We start from the raw sequence: 16,770 nt of genomic DNA on the forward strand, positions 1-16,770 counted from the left end.
ATGAAGAATCTCTATTCTTAGAATCCTAACTTTAATAAGAGGCTGTTGTTCTATAATTGCAGATGTTGAGCAGAAATTCTAATGAGTAATAAAATAGTGTCACCTACATAATAATCCATTCATCTCACGAAGGTCTTCTAAGCATTGCTAAATATTGGTATATCTCTCAAGCCCAGGACCATGCTACTCCACAGGAAACCATCCTAAGTAGTTATAACCACAGCTTTCTAGAAAATGATAGTTTAATAGTATTCTAATTTTATTAATTCTTTGTGTTAAATACAAAGTTTTGTAAATCATATTAGGTAGGTGACACATTTTTGTATTTAGCGACCAACTATTATGTGCATAGCATAGACTGTCTAGAAAAGAGCATTGGATTTCCATTGAAGACTTTAGTTCTAAATATCTTCTGTTACTACCTATGTAACATTGAGAAAGCCATTTAATTTCCCTGAGCTTCATCTATAAAATAAGGTAGTTTGTCTAGATGGCATCAAAGGTTTCCTGCAGCTCTAAATATGGTCTTTTGGAAAGTCCATTAACTAAATCACTCATTTTAATATTTAGTGAGCATTAATGATGTGCATGGCAGAGGCAACCCAATGTAATGTAAAAGGGTCCTATATTCAGGTTTAAATACCTTCTATGCTACTTATATCCTATGTAACCTGGAGAAAGTAATTTTGCTTCTCAGTGCCTTAGTTTCCTCATTTTTCAAATGAAGGCTTAAAGTAAAAACCTCTCTTATATTCCCATCCAGTTCTAAATCTATAAGTCAGTGAATGATCCTTTTCGACTCTTCTGGAAGAAAAAGGGATTTTTTTTTTAAGCCATTCTATATATGGTGAAATGTAAAATGTGGTATAGGTGGTATAGTCACTGCTTAAAATTAGGCTCAAGTGATGCCCAGCCCTATTGTCTGTCTTACAAGTATAGTTTACATGGCAAAGTGAATAAAGAAGGACTTTAAAATTGGGAAAATCTAAGGTCAAGTCTTGAATTTTAAAACACACTGAGTGATTAAAATCAAATAATTTAATCTGTTTTTTTTATCCCAAATGATTATCTAACACTATAAATTAAAGATGATTTGTTGATCTGTATCAATGGAGGAATGGAGGAAATGTCTACACCTAGAATTGCCTGTATTTAAAAAGGTATAGGAGAAAAGTATTTTTCTAAACTAAGAGGACAATTGCTTAGAAAGTTACCAATAATTATAACTAATTTTATATGAAATCAATCTGAAGGATGTTTCTAAATGTTCAGAACTCCTCTTTGACTACTATGCTTATGTACCAATTTGAAGAAACAGGATTGTGTTTTATTCAATACTTCTCTTCCCAAAGTTTCTAAATCTATATCACAAACTATTGAGATATACTTTGGCAAAGTGATTATACAAAACAGACAACAGCCATTTTGGGCCAGATTAGTGCATTTGGGAATACTGAAAGAAAAAGGATAAATAGAAAAAAAAATGAAAAATTTTCTCGACCATTTTAACCTTCAAAAACTACTGCACTGACTTCAATAAATAATTGGTTAACATGCAGCAAAGTAATCTAACTAAACATAGTTCACTATGCTGAAAATGTTACTATATAAATGATTGCTCATTAAAAATATAATAAGGATTAAAATTTGGGTTGAAGTATATATCTATTCAAAGCTTAACAGTTTAAAAATATTCATTTATTCTATTTCTGCTTGATAAATAACACGAAACATTTGATGATACATTATTAGTTAAGGTAAAGATGTCTATGAAGATAGTGAAATAGTTTTATGGCATTTACATGTTCAATGTTAATAATACTGTCTGCTCCACTGTCAAATACTTTAGCATCAAAATGATATTAGTATGAGCCTTAATCCATTTTGGTTCAACTTTTGTAAATCTTAGTGTGGATCAAATCTAAATTCACATTTAGAGTCCATTGATTCTTTGTTATGGCAGTTGATTTCAACTAGTTAACATCTACATTTATATCCTTTCTTCAGTTACTAATTTTCCATTACCAATAATTTAACTATGTAAGGATTGATTTGTTTTATTTGGATATCATGTTATTAGCTTTATGCAAATTTTGATATTTTCCTTAACACCTAGGAAATGATTTGTTACTTTGTAGGAACTATATGTTGTCTGACTAAAAATTACAGTGTACTTATATCTCAACCTCACTTGCAAAACACCTTCCAAAACCTGAATTCCATAGCAATACTTTTATTTGTCATATCTTAGCTCCCTGTAATATTTATTGGGACAGCAATATTAAACCTTACTCTTTATAAGATTCCCAAGTCTGTCTTCTTTCCTTTCATTCTAATCAGATGACCTCAGCAAGTACACTGGAAGAGTAAGATAATTTTTCCTATACTCCTGTCAATATCTCAGTGTTCTAAGGTCTTAGAAGAGAGGTGGCTTTTCTTCTTGTCAAGCATAAATGCTTATTTTGTACCCTCAATTCTTTCCCTTACAAATTTCATCATGAATTTACAGCTTCTCTACTGACTCATTCTTCTCATGATAAAAAAGATGTACAAGTATTCCCATGCCATTAAAATATAATACCTGCTTTCATACTCTGCTATCCACACAAGGTATCATTATATAACTTTTTAACTCTTCATTGTTCTGTTGAGATTTTTGATAATTTTCATCTTGCCTCCCCCTTTTATTTTCTTTTATCTCTCATTTTCTGACTCTTTCCACTTCAATGGCTGCTACCCTAGGGTCTAGAATAAAAAACTGTCTAAACTTTCTCCATAACCAAGGAATTCAAATTTAACCGGTCTCTAAGTCTCAAATAATTTATTGAAGGAGAAAAATTCCCCCAAGTACATACTGGGCTCATTGCCACACAAACTGCAGTACTTCTCTCTCTTATCCTGGATGCAGGACCAGCCAGATCAAGATTTCCCTTATTCAGCTTTGTTAGGATAGGGTGGGATTACTCTATTGCAAGTTATTAATTTAATTGGTGTACCTTAATTGGTATATCTTTTTCCTACATGTTGGGAGTGTAGTTGCAGGTGAGAAGGGGGTTGTTGAGTGAGTGTATTAACAGTTAGATATTAGCCTTTATTTCTTCAGATTTTGACCTTGTTAAATTCAATTTATCTTAGACAGTTGGCATGGCTGGAATTGCTTTGTCTTTTGCCCTATTTTAGAGGGGTTAATGCTTTAGATTATATGACCTAAAAGTACCTTCCCTTCACTATCAAATTTCTAGAATATCTATATTTAATACCTCTAATTCCTCATCAATCACATGTTCTTCAGATCCTTGCCATCTAGTCTTTGTTTCTACTACTCTATTGAAATATTGAAAATATTGAAACTCTACATTAAGGAGTGGGAAAAGATCTGTACTGGAAAAAGAGGAAAGGGGAGATATAATAGGACAATTCACACCAAGAGGCTCAAAAGATCTATTACAATGGAGGGGGGAAAGCAAGGGGGATGAATATTGTCTGAAGCTTGATCTCATCAATTTTGATTCTAAGAGGGGGAATAATTTAATCATTCAATTTGGTATAGAAATTCATTTAATTCTATAAAGAAGTAGGAGATGAAAGAGGAAAACAAAAGTTAGGGACAGGATAGAAGGAAGAGCAGAAACACTAGGAAAAATTTAAGAGAAGTGGGGAAGGGTTGATAGAAGACAAAGTAGTAGGTAGGATAGGTTAAAAAAACTAATAAGAGAAGGGGTAAGAGTGATAGGAGATAAGGTGATAGGTGGGGTGGGTAAAAAAACACAGGACTAAGAATAGGATGGAAAGAGAGAAGAAAAGTATATAGAGGGGAGAAAGTAGGATGGTAGTCATAACTGTTAACGTGAATGGGATGAACTTTCCCATAAAAATGGAAGTAAATAGAAGAGTGGATTAAAAAACAGAATCCTAAAAAATATATGTATAGAAGAATTGCACTTGTTTAACATATATTGGATTACTTGCTGTTTAGGGGAGGACTAAGGGAATGAAAGGAGAAAAAATGTGTCAAGAATGAATGTTGAAAACTATCTATATATATTTTGAAAATCAAAACTTTTATTTAAAAAACATAATAAATAAAAATGATATTCTGGAGGAAAAAAAAAGAAATATGTCTCTTTATCACCATATATGACAAATATCTTTATGACAAAATCCAAAAGCATTTTCCCCCTTATTATCATTCCCCTTGACCTCCCTAAAACAACTTCTACTTCCATTGGCCATCACCTTCTTCATGATATTCAATCCAACTATAGCTTGTTCCATCTCTCTTAAGGTTTTTTTTTTTTTCCCCCTTCCTCTCTTCCTTGTGTAATAGTGCCTTTGGAGCAAGCTAAAATTGTTTAACATGGAGAGGCTTGGAGGGACTTGCTTGGGGATGCCCATATTTTCCTAATGTGGAGATAATCTTGTCTCCTGCTATGTGGGTGAAGCTTCCTTTGATCGGTTACATAACTGGAACAGGATTCATATTTAAAGTTGGAAACTACTAAAACTTAGTTGATTGATTTTTTTTTTCTGGCTTTGCTCTTTCTTGCTATGTTCAGAAGGTGAAGATAGCAATTCATTCACAGCCCTAGTGCCAGAAATTGAACTTATAAGGAAGAAAGGAACTTCCTTTTCCCGCTTCCCTTATTGTTTAGCCCTCTGCTGAGAAATGGGGAGGGGGTCATTTGTTTCTGTTCTATGTTATTTGTCCTTCTGAAAGTGCTCACAGTGACCCCTACTAGACTTAGGAGTTTGAATTAGGGCAACGTTGGGGCTAAGATTACAGACAGGACACCAGGCTAGCAGGGATGCCTAGAGAAGCTTAGGACTTGAGTCTTGATACTTGAAACTAGGACTGTGCTGTATAGAAATTGAGTTTAGCCCTCCCATTTCTTGCGCAATGAGAAAAGGGATCATGTTCTTCATGAGTTGAGGGGTAAGTTTGTATCTTTTTAAGAAGCCATTTATAAAAGCTATTCTATTAGGGACTAAGTGGACCTAGAGTTCAGGATAACTAGTCCTATATCAGGAATAGAGGAAAAACACCAGAGATGTGAACTAGAGTCAATGACAGAGGACTTATCTCCTTTCCCAAGTCCTTTAAGGGTACTGAAGAACCCTGGAGAAGTGGAAAAAATCTCATCTACATGGATTTCCAGACAAGTGAGGTTAATGATAATCAGTGTTATATTTCTTTCCTTTCCTGGGTCTTCATTCACCTTCATAAACTTAAATATGAGTTTCCCACAAGATTATGAATATTTATCTTCTCTATTCTTTATACTCCTTTAGAATTCTTCTTTAGAATACATTTCTATGACTTCAATTACATACAAGTGATTTCCTTCCATCATTAAGTATTGGAGCAGCAATCTAATATTTCTAATATCTTGCTGCATATCTGAGTGGATAACTTGCTGATAAAAAAGATTCAACATGACTAAATATGGAATTCCTCAAATCTTGCAATTCCCTCTGGTTCTAAGATCCACATTCAAATAAACTATAATCAAATAAATATTTACATTGATTTAAGAAAAAATTGCTATTTGTCCCCTTCTATCTCTACACAAACCATTCCTTTCAATTCCTTAAATTTGTTGTGTCCCCCTTTTAGAATGTAAACTCCTTGAGGGCTTGATTTTATAATATCACCAGATTTTAGCACAGTACTATAAATAATAATCAACATACATCATTGATTCATTCAATTTTCTCTAGGATGACATTATTCTTTCTGACTTTAAATTTGTCACAGCATATTACCATATTATAGTGCTCTACTTAGAGGTAGTAAGCTTTATAATTTTAAAATACTAAATATTTTTAAAGTAAATTGAAATGCCTTTTTCTCTTTTTTTCCAATTCAATTTCTATCAAATTGAACTTAACTACTGAAGAGGAAATAAAAATAAAGAAGATAGGTCTACAGGCTATGTTTCTTCTTAGATGTTCACATAGATGAAAAGCTTCATGAAAGATACATCCAGGGGGAGGATTCTGGGAAGATGGTAGATTAGATCAGTTAATTTCTGCACAAAGAGAATAAATTTCTGCCACAGAATGAACACAGTGAAACACCAAGAAGACTTGAGGAAGAACGGAGATCCTCCAACAACTCAAAGAAAGAACTTAAACCAGAGATTAAACCTGTGTGAAGAACAAACACCTCTAGGTTAGTTCCACAAAAGCAGCCGATGGAGACTTCTGGGGCTAGCTGGCTTTGGCTGAAGCCACTCCCTTCAGTGTGGGGAATCAGGGATCTGAGGCCAGGAAGACTAAGAGAACCTCTACTTATTAAGAACACCAGGCCTAGCCGTGCTACAGGGTGAGAAGGAAGAAGCACACCCAGTGAGCTTTAGAAGCAGTGGGTCAGGGACACTGCTGGCTGCTGGCACTTTGGGAAGGTGGAGCTTTTGGTTTGGGGTTCTAGGTCAGAGGGAAAATGAAGTGAAGCTAGAAACAGTATCCCCTATCTCATAGTTAGAGGTATTTACACTAATAATTCTCATTTTTAAAAAATAATCTGATAAAGAAGAAAGAATCCAACCATAGAAACTTGTTATGGGATTAGGGAAGATTGGGCTTCATCTTCAGAGGAGGACAGTTAAGTAAAAAAAGCTTCTTCTATTCCTAAAGAGTAATATTAAATGGCTCCCTGCCCAGAAATAATTTATAGAACAACTCAAAAAAGACTTTAAAAATTAAATGAGAGAAATTAAGGAAAAATAACAAAAAAACCATCCAAGAAAAACAAAAAGATTATGAAAAAGTTAAACAACTAGAAAAGGAGACACAGAGTCTTAAAGAAGAAAATAATTATTTGAAATTAGAATTGCACAAGAGGAAGCCAGTGAAGGTATAATTGACCAATAAATAACAAAACAAAATATAAAGAATGAAAAAATAGAACAGAATATGAAACATAAGAAAACCAACAGAACTGGAGAAGGGATCAAGAAGAGAAAATATAAGAATAATTGGATTATCTGAAAGTTGTGACCAAAAAATAATCTTGACACAATAATGCAAGAAATAACACAAGAAAATTTTTCTGGAGTGATAGAACATAAAGAAAAATTAGAAATGGGAAAAAAATCTACTAACCTCAGAGAGATCTTTTGTAAAAATACATAGGAATATTATTGCTAAATTTCTAAACCCCCAAATCAAAGAGAACATTTTTCAAGAATAAAGAAACAATTTAAATATGCTGGAGCTACAATTAGAATTGTACAGGACTTATTAGCAGCCACAGTAAAAAACCACAAGTCCTGGAATCATATATATTAGCAATCAAAAAAACGAGGCCTGCCACCAAAAATATCATATCTAGCAAAATTATCCATAATATTGAATGAAAAAAATGGACATTCAATGAACTTACAGATTTTTAGTACTTTCAACCAAACTCAAACTTAATAGAAATTTTAACATATCAGAGTCAACATCAAGATTAATTTCAAGTAATTTAATATGAACAAATTATTTTTTTACATGGAAATGTATATCATATTGGTTTAAGATTAACATCAATAATTGGGTAGCTCAAAAGAACGATTGGGAAAGAGTTGAGTATGATCTGACTCTAAAATCAAAACTGTCTAGAAAAAGGTTTAAAAAAAAGGCTTTACAAATGAAGTATAGAGTAGGAATAGACACAGAGGCACTGGATGGGGGAGGAGGACTTGTAGTTTTAAAAACCTATTCACATCAGGAATGTAATAACAGGCAACACTCTATATATACCACAAAAAGTATAGTACCCTCCAAAATATATAAAGAAATAAGGTAAGAGGGATGAGAAGAGGTAAGAGGATAAGGTGGAAAGAAAAAAAAAAAGATATATTCAGAAACTAAGAGATTTTTTTATCTAGTTCCTCCCATCCTTTCTCTTGATTCTCTGATCCTAAGATAATAAGAAATAGTATTGCACAGCAAAATAGGTGAAAAGAATGTGAAGATAAAAGATGTTGAGTTCAAATACTCTGCTATTTATTATTGGTGGGCAATTAGCCTCTCTGGACCTTGACCTTCTCATTTAACTAACATCAGATTATATGACCTTTTAGTTCTAAATACCATGATCCTCAAAAGTCTATTCTCTAATTTCAACCTATCTTGAGAAAACTTGATACTATGCTTATAGTTAAGAAGATCACACGCCTAACAGGTTTCTTGTTCTATTTCTTATTGTTCTTCCCTTTTCCTCTTCACTTTTAACAGTGGAAAGAGAAAATACTAATCTCTATCATTCAAATGAAAACCTTTTCTCTCTAGAAAATTTGTTAGATTTTCCTTTTAACAATCACTTTTTAAGCCTTTAGTTGTTTTGACATATTCCTCTGGATCCTGAGTCCTCTATTTCTGTTTTCAGTGTCAGAATCCTAAGCCCCAACCTCCATTGACCTTTATTTGTTTTTTCTTTGTCATATCAAAATTGATCCTATAGTGAAGATAACATCATAGAGTTTCTGGCTGGTTCTGTCACTATTGTCCCAATAATATGCCTTTGGATTATTCATCCAACTGACTTTCTCAACCTTCATGCTCATAAATTCAGATAAAAAATATAATGATTTAAATAGGCACTTTGTTTCTATTTCCATCACCAAGATTAGAGATCCTATCCTCAGTACTAAATTTATTGGTCTGCTTTAATGACAGAGAAGAAAACAATCCAGGTTCAAGTTAATTTATGGGCTCTGTGGTGTTCCCATGAGTAAAAAAATTCATTGGGCTCAACAAAGTCAAAAAAGTATAATATCCCAAAATTTGCTTGATGCAAATGCAATCATTAAAATAATCATTTTTTCATAAATGTTTTAATAAACAATTTGAATTTTAGATTAAAATAAGCAATATAGATAAATGGGATAGCTCTTCAATATTTTCATATTTTCCTTACCAGTGCTGAAAGAGGTACTACTCTCAGCATCAAAGTTGGCATATACCCTTACTTGCATTTTCTGGAAACATCTCTTGTCTGGCGATTTGCTTCTGTGTCTGCAGAAGAACTCTAACTAGAATGTTGTCCATCTTTGAAGAAACACTTTAAAAAAGTAGCTTTTAGATTAAATTATTTTAATTTTAGGCTTGTTTAACTGATCCAAAATAAGATCAACAAGGGTTTTTGTAAAATTTTCAAATAGAAGCTTTCCTATTGACAAGGCCTAAAATCTCCAAATATTAGATTTAGAATTTCAATGAAAGCCTATTGCCCCTTTGTGGAATCCCTTTAAAAAGCAGAGAGGACAGGAAATGATTAAGAGGGAAAGGGGGAGGAATTCCAAACAACATTTTACAAACAGAGAACAGAATCACAGAACAACACTGTAACAGTGGACTACAAGACATAATGACAAGACAGATGGATACACAAAGGAAACACAAATTTAACTATTGCCAAGGAAAACAAAATCGAAAGATAAAATGAAAATTTAAAAAAAGAGACAAAAAAAAAAAAAGAGGCTGCAAGAGCAGCTCATGGTACTGCCACAATTCATTGAACTAAAACAATTTTCTTCAAAAATGAAATTATAATCAACTCAAAAAAATTCCCAAACTTAAACTATAGACTTGCTGGGATTAGTCTGGATGTGTAACTTTGATGGAACACAAGATGGCATTATCACAGCCCATGCACAGGTGAATGAAGGCCATGGTTAGTTAGTTAGCTACAAACTGTCACTGCATGCCACAAAATGATTTCTGGCTTGTCCAGGAGGAAAAGATACAACAGATATTCTGAATCTGCAATAAAATTCTTTTTATGCCATCTGAAGTTTAGGGAAATGGGTGTGTATTTTAGGGAGCAGCTGTTTCTGTTATTTTTCCTGATTGGGCTTAATACTTTTATTTTTTCTTTAATGTCAGAAATAGAGGTTGAATTGGAAGTAGTCTGTGCAGACATGGGGGCAGGGAGAAAAAAGAAATAAAGGAAATATAGGGGAAAATAAAAGCAAGGAAGGGAGAGAAAACTTCATTCTTTTATACACAACTTTCTTGGGATTTAAAAATAAATATACAGGGATATGCTATGGGAAAGGGACTTGACAATAGGATGGCAAGAAAAGATTTTGTTGCCTTAATTTGATTTGCATATCTATATATCTCTCAGTATTTTAAAAAAAATACTTGACAGGAGTTACTTTTAGAGAGGTAGAGCAATGATTTTTTAAAATGTCATAATGACTTGAAACACTCAGGATAAAAATTAAAGTAAAAAGAAATTAGAACCACCAAAAATTCATGCGGCACAAGATGAGGTGAAATGACAGAAAATGTTCTTGAAATATATACAACTTATATATCTATTTATATATATACACACAGGAGTGACTATATATTTATAGATATATCTGTATAATTTTTTCTCCCCAACCCTCCCAAGGATAGCTAGAAGATGAAATTACCCATTTAAAAAAGAAAACAAAAATAAATAAAAATCAACGTGCTTTATTCATTAAGTAATAAAATATCATGCATCTGTTGACATCCACTGATGCTGGGTTAAGAATGAGGGCATGAATTTCTGTGTAAACATATGATTGATGGCAGGGATTATTGTTGATATCTGTCTTATATTATTTAGCTATTGTTATATACTGCATGTATATATAATATATATGTATATATACATATATACACACATAACTCAATTAGGCACAATATTATATCAATACACATACACACAGTATATATAATATAGATATTTTAGTTTTACTGAGGTAAAAATTTTAAAAATGGATAGAAAGAACAAAGGAAAACCCACAAAACTTCTTAAGAACCACAAAGCATTAGTTGCATGTTCATAGAACATAATAAAAGTTTCTTCTCTATATTTTTTGGTTTTGATTTTTTTTTTAACCTTTGCAATCAGGAAGTTTTCATGAGTTTAATTTATAACTTTTTTCCAGTTAACTAAAAAATTCCCTAGTCTCAGACCAAATACTTGTGGACATGCATGAAAGGTACTTTCACACTAGCCCATACACATTGAACAGGATAATAGTAGTCTTTCAATTTTAATATGTAATGCAGTGTCATGATGTTGGTATGATAGAAATTATTATTTTTCCTAAAATATGTCAGGGTAATTATTTGAGAGTCCTTACATATTTTCTTATATGGTATTTGGTGGTCAATCCTTTTCACCAAGCTTTCAGTGAGAAGGCCTGATGAGGTAGTACTCTGAATTTATAAATGGTACCTATAGAAACCTCTACTATTGAAAATGCTGTTCAAAATTGATAGTGACTAATTATTAAATACAGAAAAGCTGAACAGGTATATCTAATGGAATTGGAGCATATTTTTTCATAAATCATTTTCATAAACCACTTACTGTGGAAGTGATCAAATTGATTACTCTATAAAACATTTATGTCATGATAAACAAATTTCATCAACTTGCTAATGCTCATGGTAATTTGATGCAGTGTGCCATTTGACAAACATTTCTGTTCATTTTAGACATACAGAATTTGAGATAGCACAAGGGATTAAATCCAGGTAAAATATCTAATAAGCAGTTAATAGAAATCAAATGAGAAAATAGGGCTAGATATACAGAGTATCTCAAAAAAGTCAGTGCAGTTTGAGGTTATTACAACTTTGGTTATGAAGACTTGTGGGCTATATTGTATAGATTTCAGTAATATGAATTCAATGTGAAATAAAATTAATAAAAATAATTTCTGTGGTTGTTTAGTCTGTCCGTTGAATCCAATACTTCATAAGTCCTTTTGGCAAAGATACTTGAGTGGTTTGCCATTTCCTTCTCCAGCTTATTTGAGAGATGAGAAACCTAAGGTAAATATAGATAAGGGACTTTCCCAGGGTCACACAGTTAGTAAATTTATATGGCCCTTGACATTCAGGTCTTCCTGACTCTAGGCCTAACATGTTATCCATTGAACTAGCTGCCCCCCCACCTCTTCATGATACTAATAATTCTTAATATTTAGATTAGGTGTTAGCATTTTTTTTTTTGTTATGGACCCCTTTGGCAGCTTATAACAGTCCATGCCCCCTCTTTTCAAAATAATATTTTTAAACGCACACTAAAAAACACAGAATTACAAAGGAAACCAAATTTACTGAAATAGTTATCAAAATATTTTTAAAAAACAACTTCATAAAACCCAGCTTAAGAACTTCTCTTTAGATCTTTACAATTTCCTAACAGACTCACCAATGCTCTTATAATCATGAGTTTTAGGTACATATTTTGTATTGGTTCAGTGAGGTCCAGAAAACATTTAAAAAAAAAAAAAGTGAGGATTTGAAAAAAAAAAGAGAGGATTGTAAAATTCAACTAGGCTAATCCAAATCTTCCAAGTCCCTGAAATGACCCAACCTAAGCTTTAAAAGTGTGTCCATAATTATGTTACAAAAATGGTTTCTAGTTGAAAAGAGGTATCTAACACAAGCCCAGAAATTGTATAAATCACTTTAGTTTAAAGGTCAGTAAACTGAAATACTAAATACATTTCTAGGAAGTAGTTAAGTGGCTCAGTTGTCAAGGTCTGGAGTCAAGTTCAAATGTGACCTCACATACTTATTAGCTATGTGATCCTGGATAAGTCATGTAATCTCTGTTTGTTTTAAGCCCTTGGGGGGAAAAAAAAGGCAAATCACTCCAACATCTTTGCCAAGAATACCTATAAACTGGGTTGTTCACAGGGTCATGAAGAGTTGGATATGACTGAACAAGAAGTGCCTTTCTATTGATACTAATATATATGATAAAGTATTTTTTTTTTTAATCCAAACACTAGCTCTTTAGTCATAGAATCTGAATTCAAAGCTTGATTGTTTTACTTATTTCCTGCTTGACTTTGAATAAGATTTTTATTATTCTCTTGCTTTGATTGCTTCATTTGTTAGATAAAGGCATTGGACTAGATTGCCTCTAAGGACTTTTCTAGGTCTAGGTCTCTAATGCTAGGAACTGATGGCTTTTGTTCCACCTTGAACAAGGAAAACAATGGAGTAATGCTTTATCTCATGTCAGCACTTACAGAAGACAAAACTTCAAAGGAATCTGTCATACAGTTGAGATTCAAAAGAGACCCCAAAAGGTTGGGATTTCAAATCAATTCCTGTCACAAGGTGTCTCAAAAGAATTTGCAGACTTGAATCCCTCTCCAAGTCAAGAGGCAAAGTTTATTATAATTGAAACAGTAATTGAAGAGATCTACGTTCCAAAAGAATTTAGCAAAGAATGAGGACCAAGAAGATAATTTTATAGGAAAGTTAAGAGACCAGAGTTTTATATTATTTATTTGCTAGTATTCAGCATAGAATGCAGTATTACCATCAGCATTTAATAAATGTTTGTTGAATTGAAATGAACAGCAATCCTTTTGTCATATACTCTACAACAATGGTTCCTTAACAAGTGATATTTTGGGATTGGAAGTGGTATCAATGAATTTAGAAGGGAAAATGTTATTTTTTAGTTTCAGCAATCTCAAATTACAATTTAACATTAGTAATTAATGTAAGCAACAAAACATTATTTTGAGAAAGGGTACATGGGATTGACAAAATGGTTCAAGCCCCCACCTTATACCCCCCAAATTAAAATTCTCTATTAAATAAGGAATCATACATTTTCTGTTTGAAAGCCTCCAAAGACTGAGAGAATATACTACTTTAATGCCTTAAAAATTATGGCATACTGCTTTTAGATGATTTTAATATATGCATATATGTGTATGTATGCATGTGTGCATATAAAGATATATACATATATACATACATGTGTGCATGTGTGTACACAGACACACACATCTTAAGGTAGGAATTATGTATCCTCAATTTCTTCTGATTAGGTTTTAATTTTTCACCATGGTGCCAATCCAATTCATTCCATGAACTTCATGGAAGCCTGTTGCTTTTATTCAATAATCAACAACATATTCAACAATGCATATTAATACAGGGAATAGAAAACTTAGAAATAAATTAGGATTTCTTTTATAAAAGTCATACCAAACCCTAATTTAAGGAAATTTATTATCTTAGTCTTGGATGGACAGTGTTCTAGTAAGAAGCAAATTAAGGACTGAATTAAAAATGAGTAATTCTTGAACAAAGATGCTTTTAAATTTTCTATCACCCTAAAGACATATTTATATGTTTTTGTGTATGTAATACATTATGATGGTTGCTTTTTTATTAAGAACTCAAGAATTATCTGAAACCTAATGACATTTCATTTGGTTAAATAATTCTAAACTACACCAACAGCAGGGACACTAAACCACAATTAGCAATTGATAGTAGCTTAATGATAAGCATTTAGTTTGCCTACTAGAATTCTTTTCTCAATATTCTTCTTACTGTTCCCTAAGTGTGAATGCATTTTAGAGTCTACTCTAGATGTAAAGATATGTTAAACTCTGTATTATGCCCTTCAATTTTCAGCTGACATTAGAATATGTGCATTAGTGGGATGTTAAGCCATAGTACAAACCAACTTTCCACTGAAAAATCTGGACTTTTGAAATATGGCAGTAAAAAGAAGAAATATATGTTTTCATCATTCCTAAAGTAGCTTCCCCATCTCAGATAAAGTTCAGTAAATCATGGAACTTCCTGGCCACAAAGGCTTTTTGCAAACAATCAAGTGGTTCTTTTCTATCAAGTTAGATCACAACAAAACATTATGGCAATGAGAAGTTGGCAAGTTTGAAGATATTAGCCTTAAGTGGGTTTTTATTTGTCTTACTTTTTTTTTTTTTGCATGAGCCTGAAAATTCTCATAAAGTTACTAACATAATATTTTAATGGTTTGTGGCTTCTTTAAAGGAAAGAAAACAAACTAGAAATATAACTAAACATGAAAGAAACAACTAGAAACACAAAACACTATTCATTGAACCCTTTGAAAAAAATAAGATTCTAACCCAACTCTATTTTTTATTTTCTTTAATGTACACAGAAATTCGATGATATCTGTTCTCTATTATATCTATAAATACTTAACTTATGGCAAATCTCAAAAAAAGAAGACTTATAAAAGTCTGCAGTTAAAGTAACTGCACTGCAGTTGTCTGCTGGACATCATATGATACATAGCTTATTATAAAGAATTAAATCATCAAAATGTATCTGGATCTAAATGGGAAACAAAGTCCTTGGCTTACAATAGCCAAAGGTTTATTGGCTCCCACATGATACATTTTGCAGCATCCCAGAAGATACCATGGCATGGTTCAGTACTAATTTTTACATTTGCTAGTCATTGAAACACAACTTCTCTAGATACAGAGAAGAGAATCACATAAATATACTATTATGTGACTACAAATTAAATCCCATGGACAACATTGTTTTCTGACAACATTATTCTGAAAAGAACAATCCATGAGAATTAAATAATATTTGCCATGTATTATGACTTCACTCTAATTTTCTTTTAATTTCCATTTTAATATATACTTGTCCTCCCTCTCCACAAGTGTTGCTTTTTCAAATGGCGACTTGTAACAATGGTTAATTATAATAATATTTGTTACTTGTGAATCTGAAAGGGATCTGGTTGCAGGAAGTTGGGCTTCCTACCAGATATGATTTCCATTATTTATCAAAGGTCTTAATTTCAGTTTCTAATGTGATTATCACTCATTCCATGGGATCGGATGCTTTTAAGAAATTAAAGTTATATTTACATATGTATTCTTAGACATATATATGCATTGAATACACACATATACACATTTAATATATACACACATGTATAAATTCACACATATGTATATATTGTATTTCGCAAATAAAAATAATATGCAAGCAAAACAAGACTGACCTGACCTACCTGTACTAGGCTCACATTCAACAAAGTCTTCATCATCACTGGAACATTCAGCAGATGAAACAAGATCATCTGATGTTGGCTATTCAAATCAAAGAAAAAAAAGAGAGAAAGAAAAGAAAAAGAAAGGTAAGAAAACAGTATAAACAGACATATGAAGTCTAATCCTGTGTATTAGGATAGAATCTTTGGAATATTTAGTAGCAGTCAATGACTTTGAATTTTGGCAAACCAGGTGTACATTTCATGCCTTGATAGGTGATTCTGACACAGTAGATAGACTGGAACTATGTTCCCTTCTAGCAGGCAGACCTTTGAGAAGCCAGCTGTAATTGTGGCAGCTAACTATTAAATTTTCAGTGTGAGAATTTACATCTCAGAAATCAGTAATCACTATATACCACGAATTAATTTATTGTTTTGTTGAATTCTAGCCTTAAGAAAGTGTTAATAAAATAGATTAAAATGAACAGTGTGTATGTATACTTCTCCACTCCTCCTCACCCCTCCCTCCAATTATTAAACATTTACTGGCATACTCCTGCATTGCTCTGTACTGTTGCTTGTGCTCAATAGGAACAAAGCAAAAGGCTTAGGGAATTACCATCACGGGACTGGAGGCCTGATGACTTTAGGCTAATAATGACCAAAATAATTGCCATATATAAAGCACATTAAGGTTTGCAAAGGGCTTTGTAGTCATTAACTCATAGCACATAATTCTCATACCAACTTGGCTTTAACCTCTATTCTACCTTTGATAAATATTTGTTGAATTAAATTGAATTCATGACCTAGTTCCGGCCTCCCTTCCCAAACTTACATTAAATCCTTCCACATACTCTATAGTCTAGCCAAACTGTTCTGCTTTACTGTTATTACCATGTAACATTCTATCTCTATCCCCTTCCTTTGGAAACTCCATATGGATCTCATTCTGGAATATT

The 16,770-nt window shown here is 32.5% G+C and overlaps 1 protein-coding gene across 30 annotated transcripts in view; it reads right to left on the reverse strand.

The window, feature by feature from the left end:
* Positions 1–16,770, reverse strand: part of NRXN3 (neurexin 3) — a 2,067,316-nt gene that overhangs the window by 43,421 nt on the left and 2,007,125 nt on the right. For 22 of the 30 annotated variants that reach the window (XR_007950617.1, XM_051977495.1, XM_051977488.1 and 19 more), the window contains one exon: positions 15,827–15,905. Coding sequence is in view for 27 of the 30 variants with exons in the window: in XM_051977495.1 (XP_051833455.1) it covers positions 15,827–15,905 (79 nt within the window). In the remaining 3 variants the exon portion in view is untranslated. Of the gene's footprint in view, positions 1–15,817; positions 15,906–16,770 lie in introns of all 30 variants that reach the window. The other 8 variants (XR_007950618.1, XR_007950616.1, XM_051977487.1 and 5 more) reach the window with 1 other exon arrangement.

The sequence above is a fragment of the Antechinus flavipes genome, chromosome 2 (genome assembly GCF_016432865.1).
Source record: "Antechinus flavipes isolate AdamAnt ecotype Samford, QLD, Australia chromosome 2, AdamAnt_v2, whole genome shotgun sequence".
Classification (NCBI taxonomy): Eukaryota; Metazoa; Chordata; class Mammalia; order Dasyuromorphia; family Dasyuridae; genus Antechinus; species Antechinus flavipes.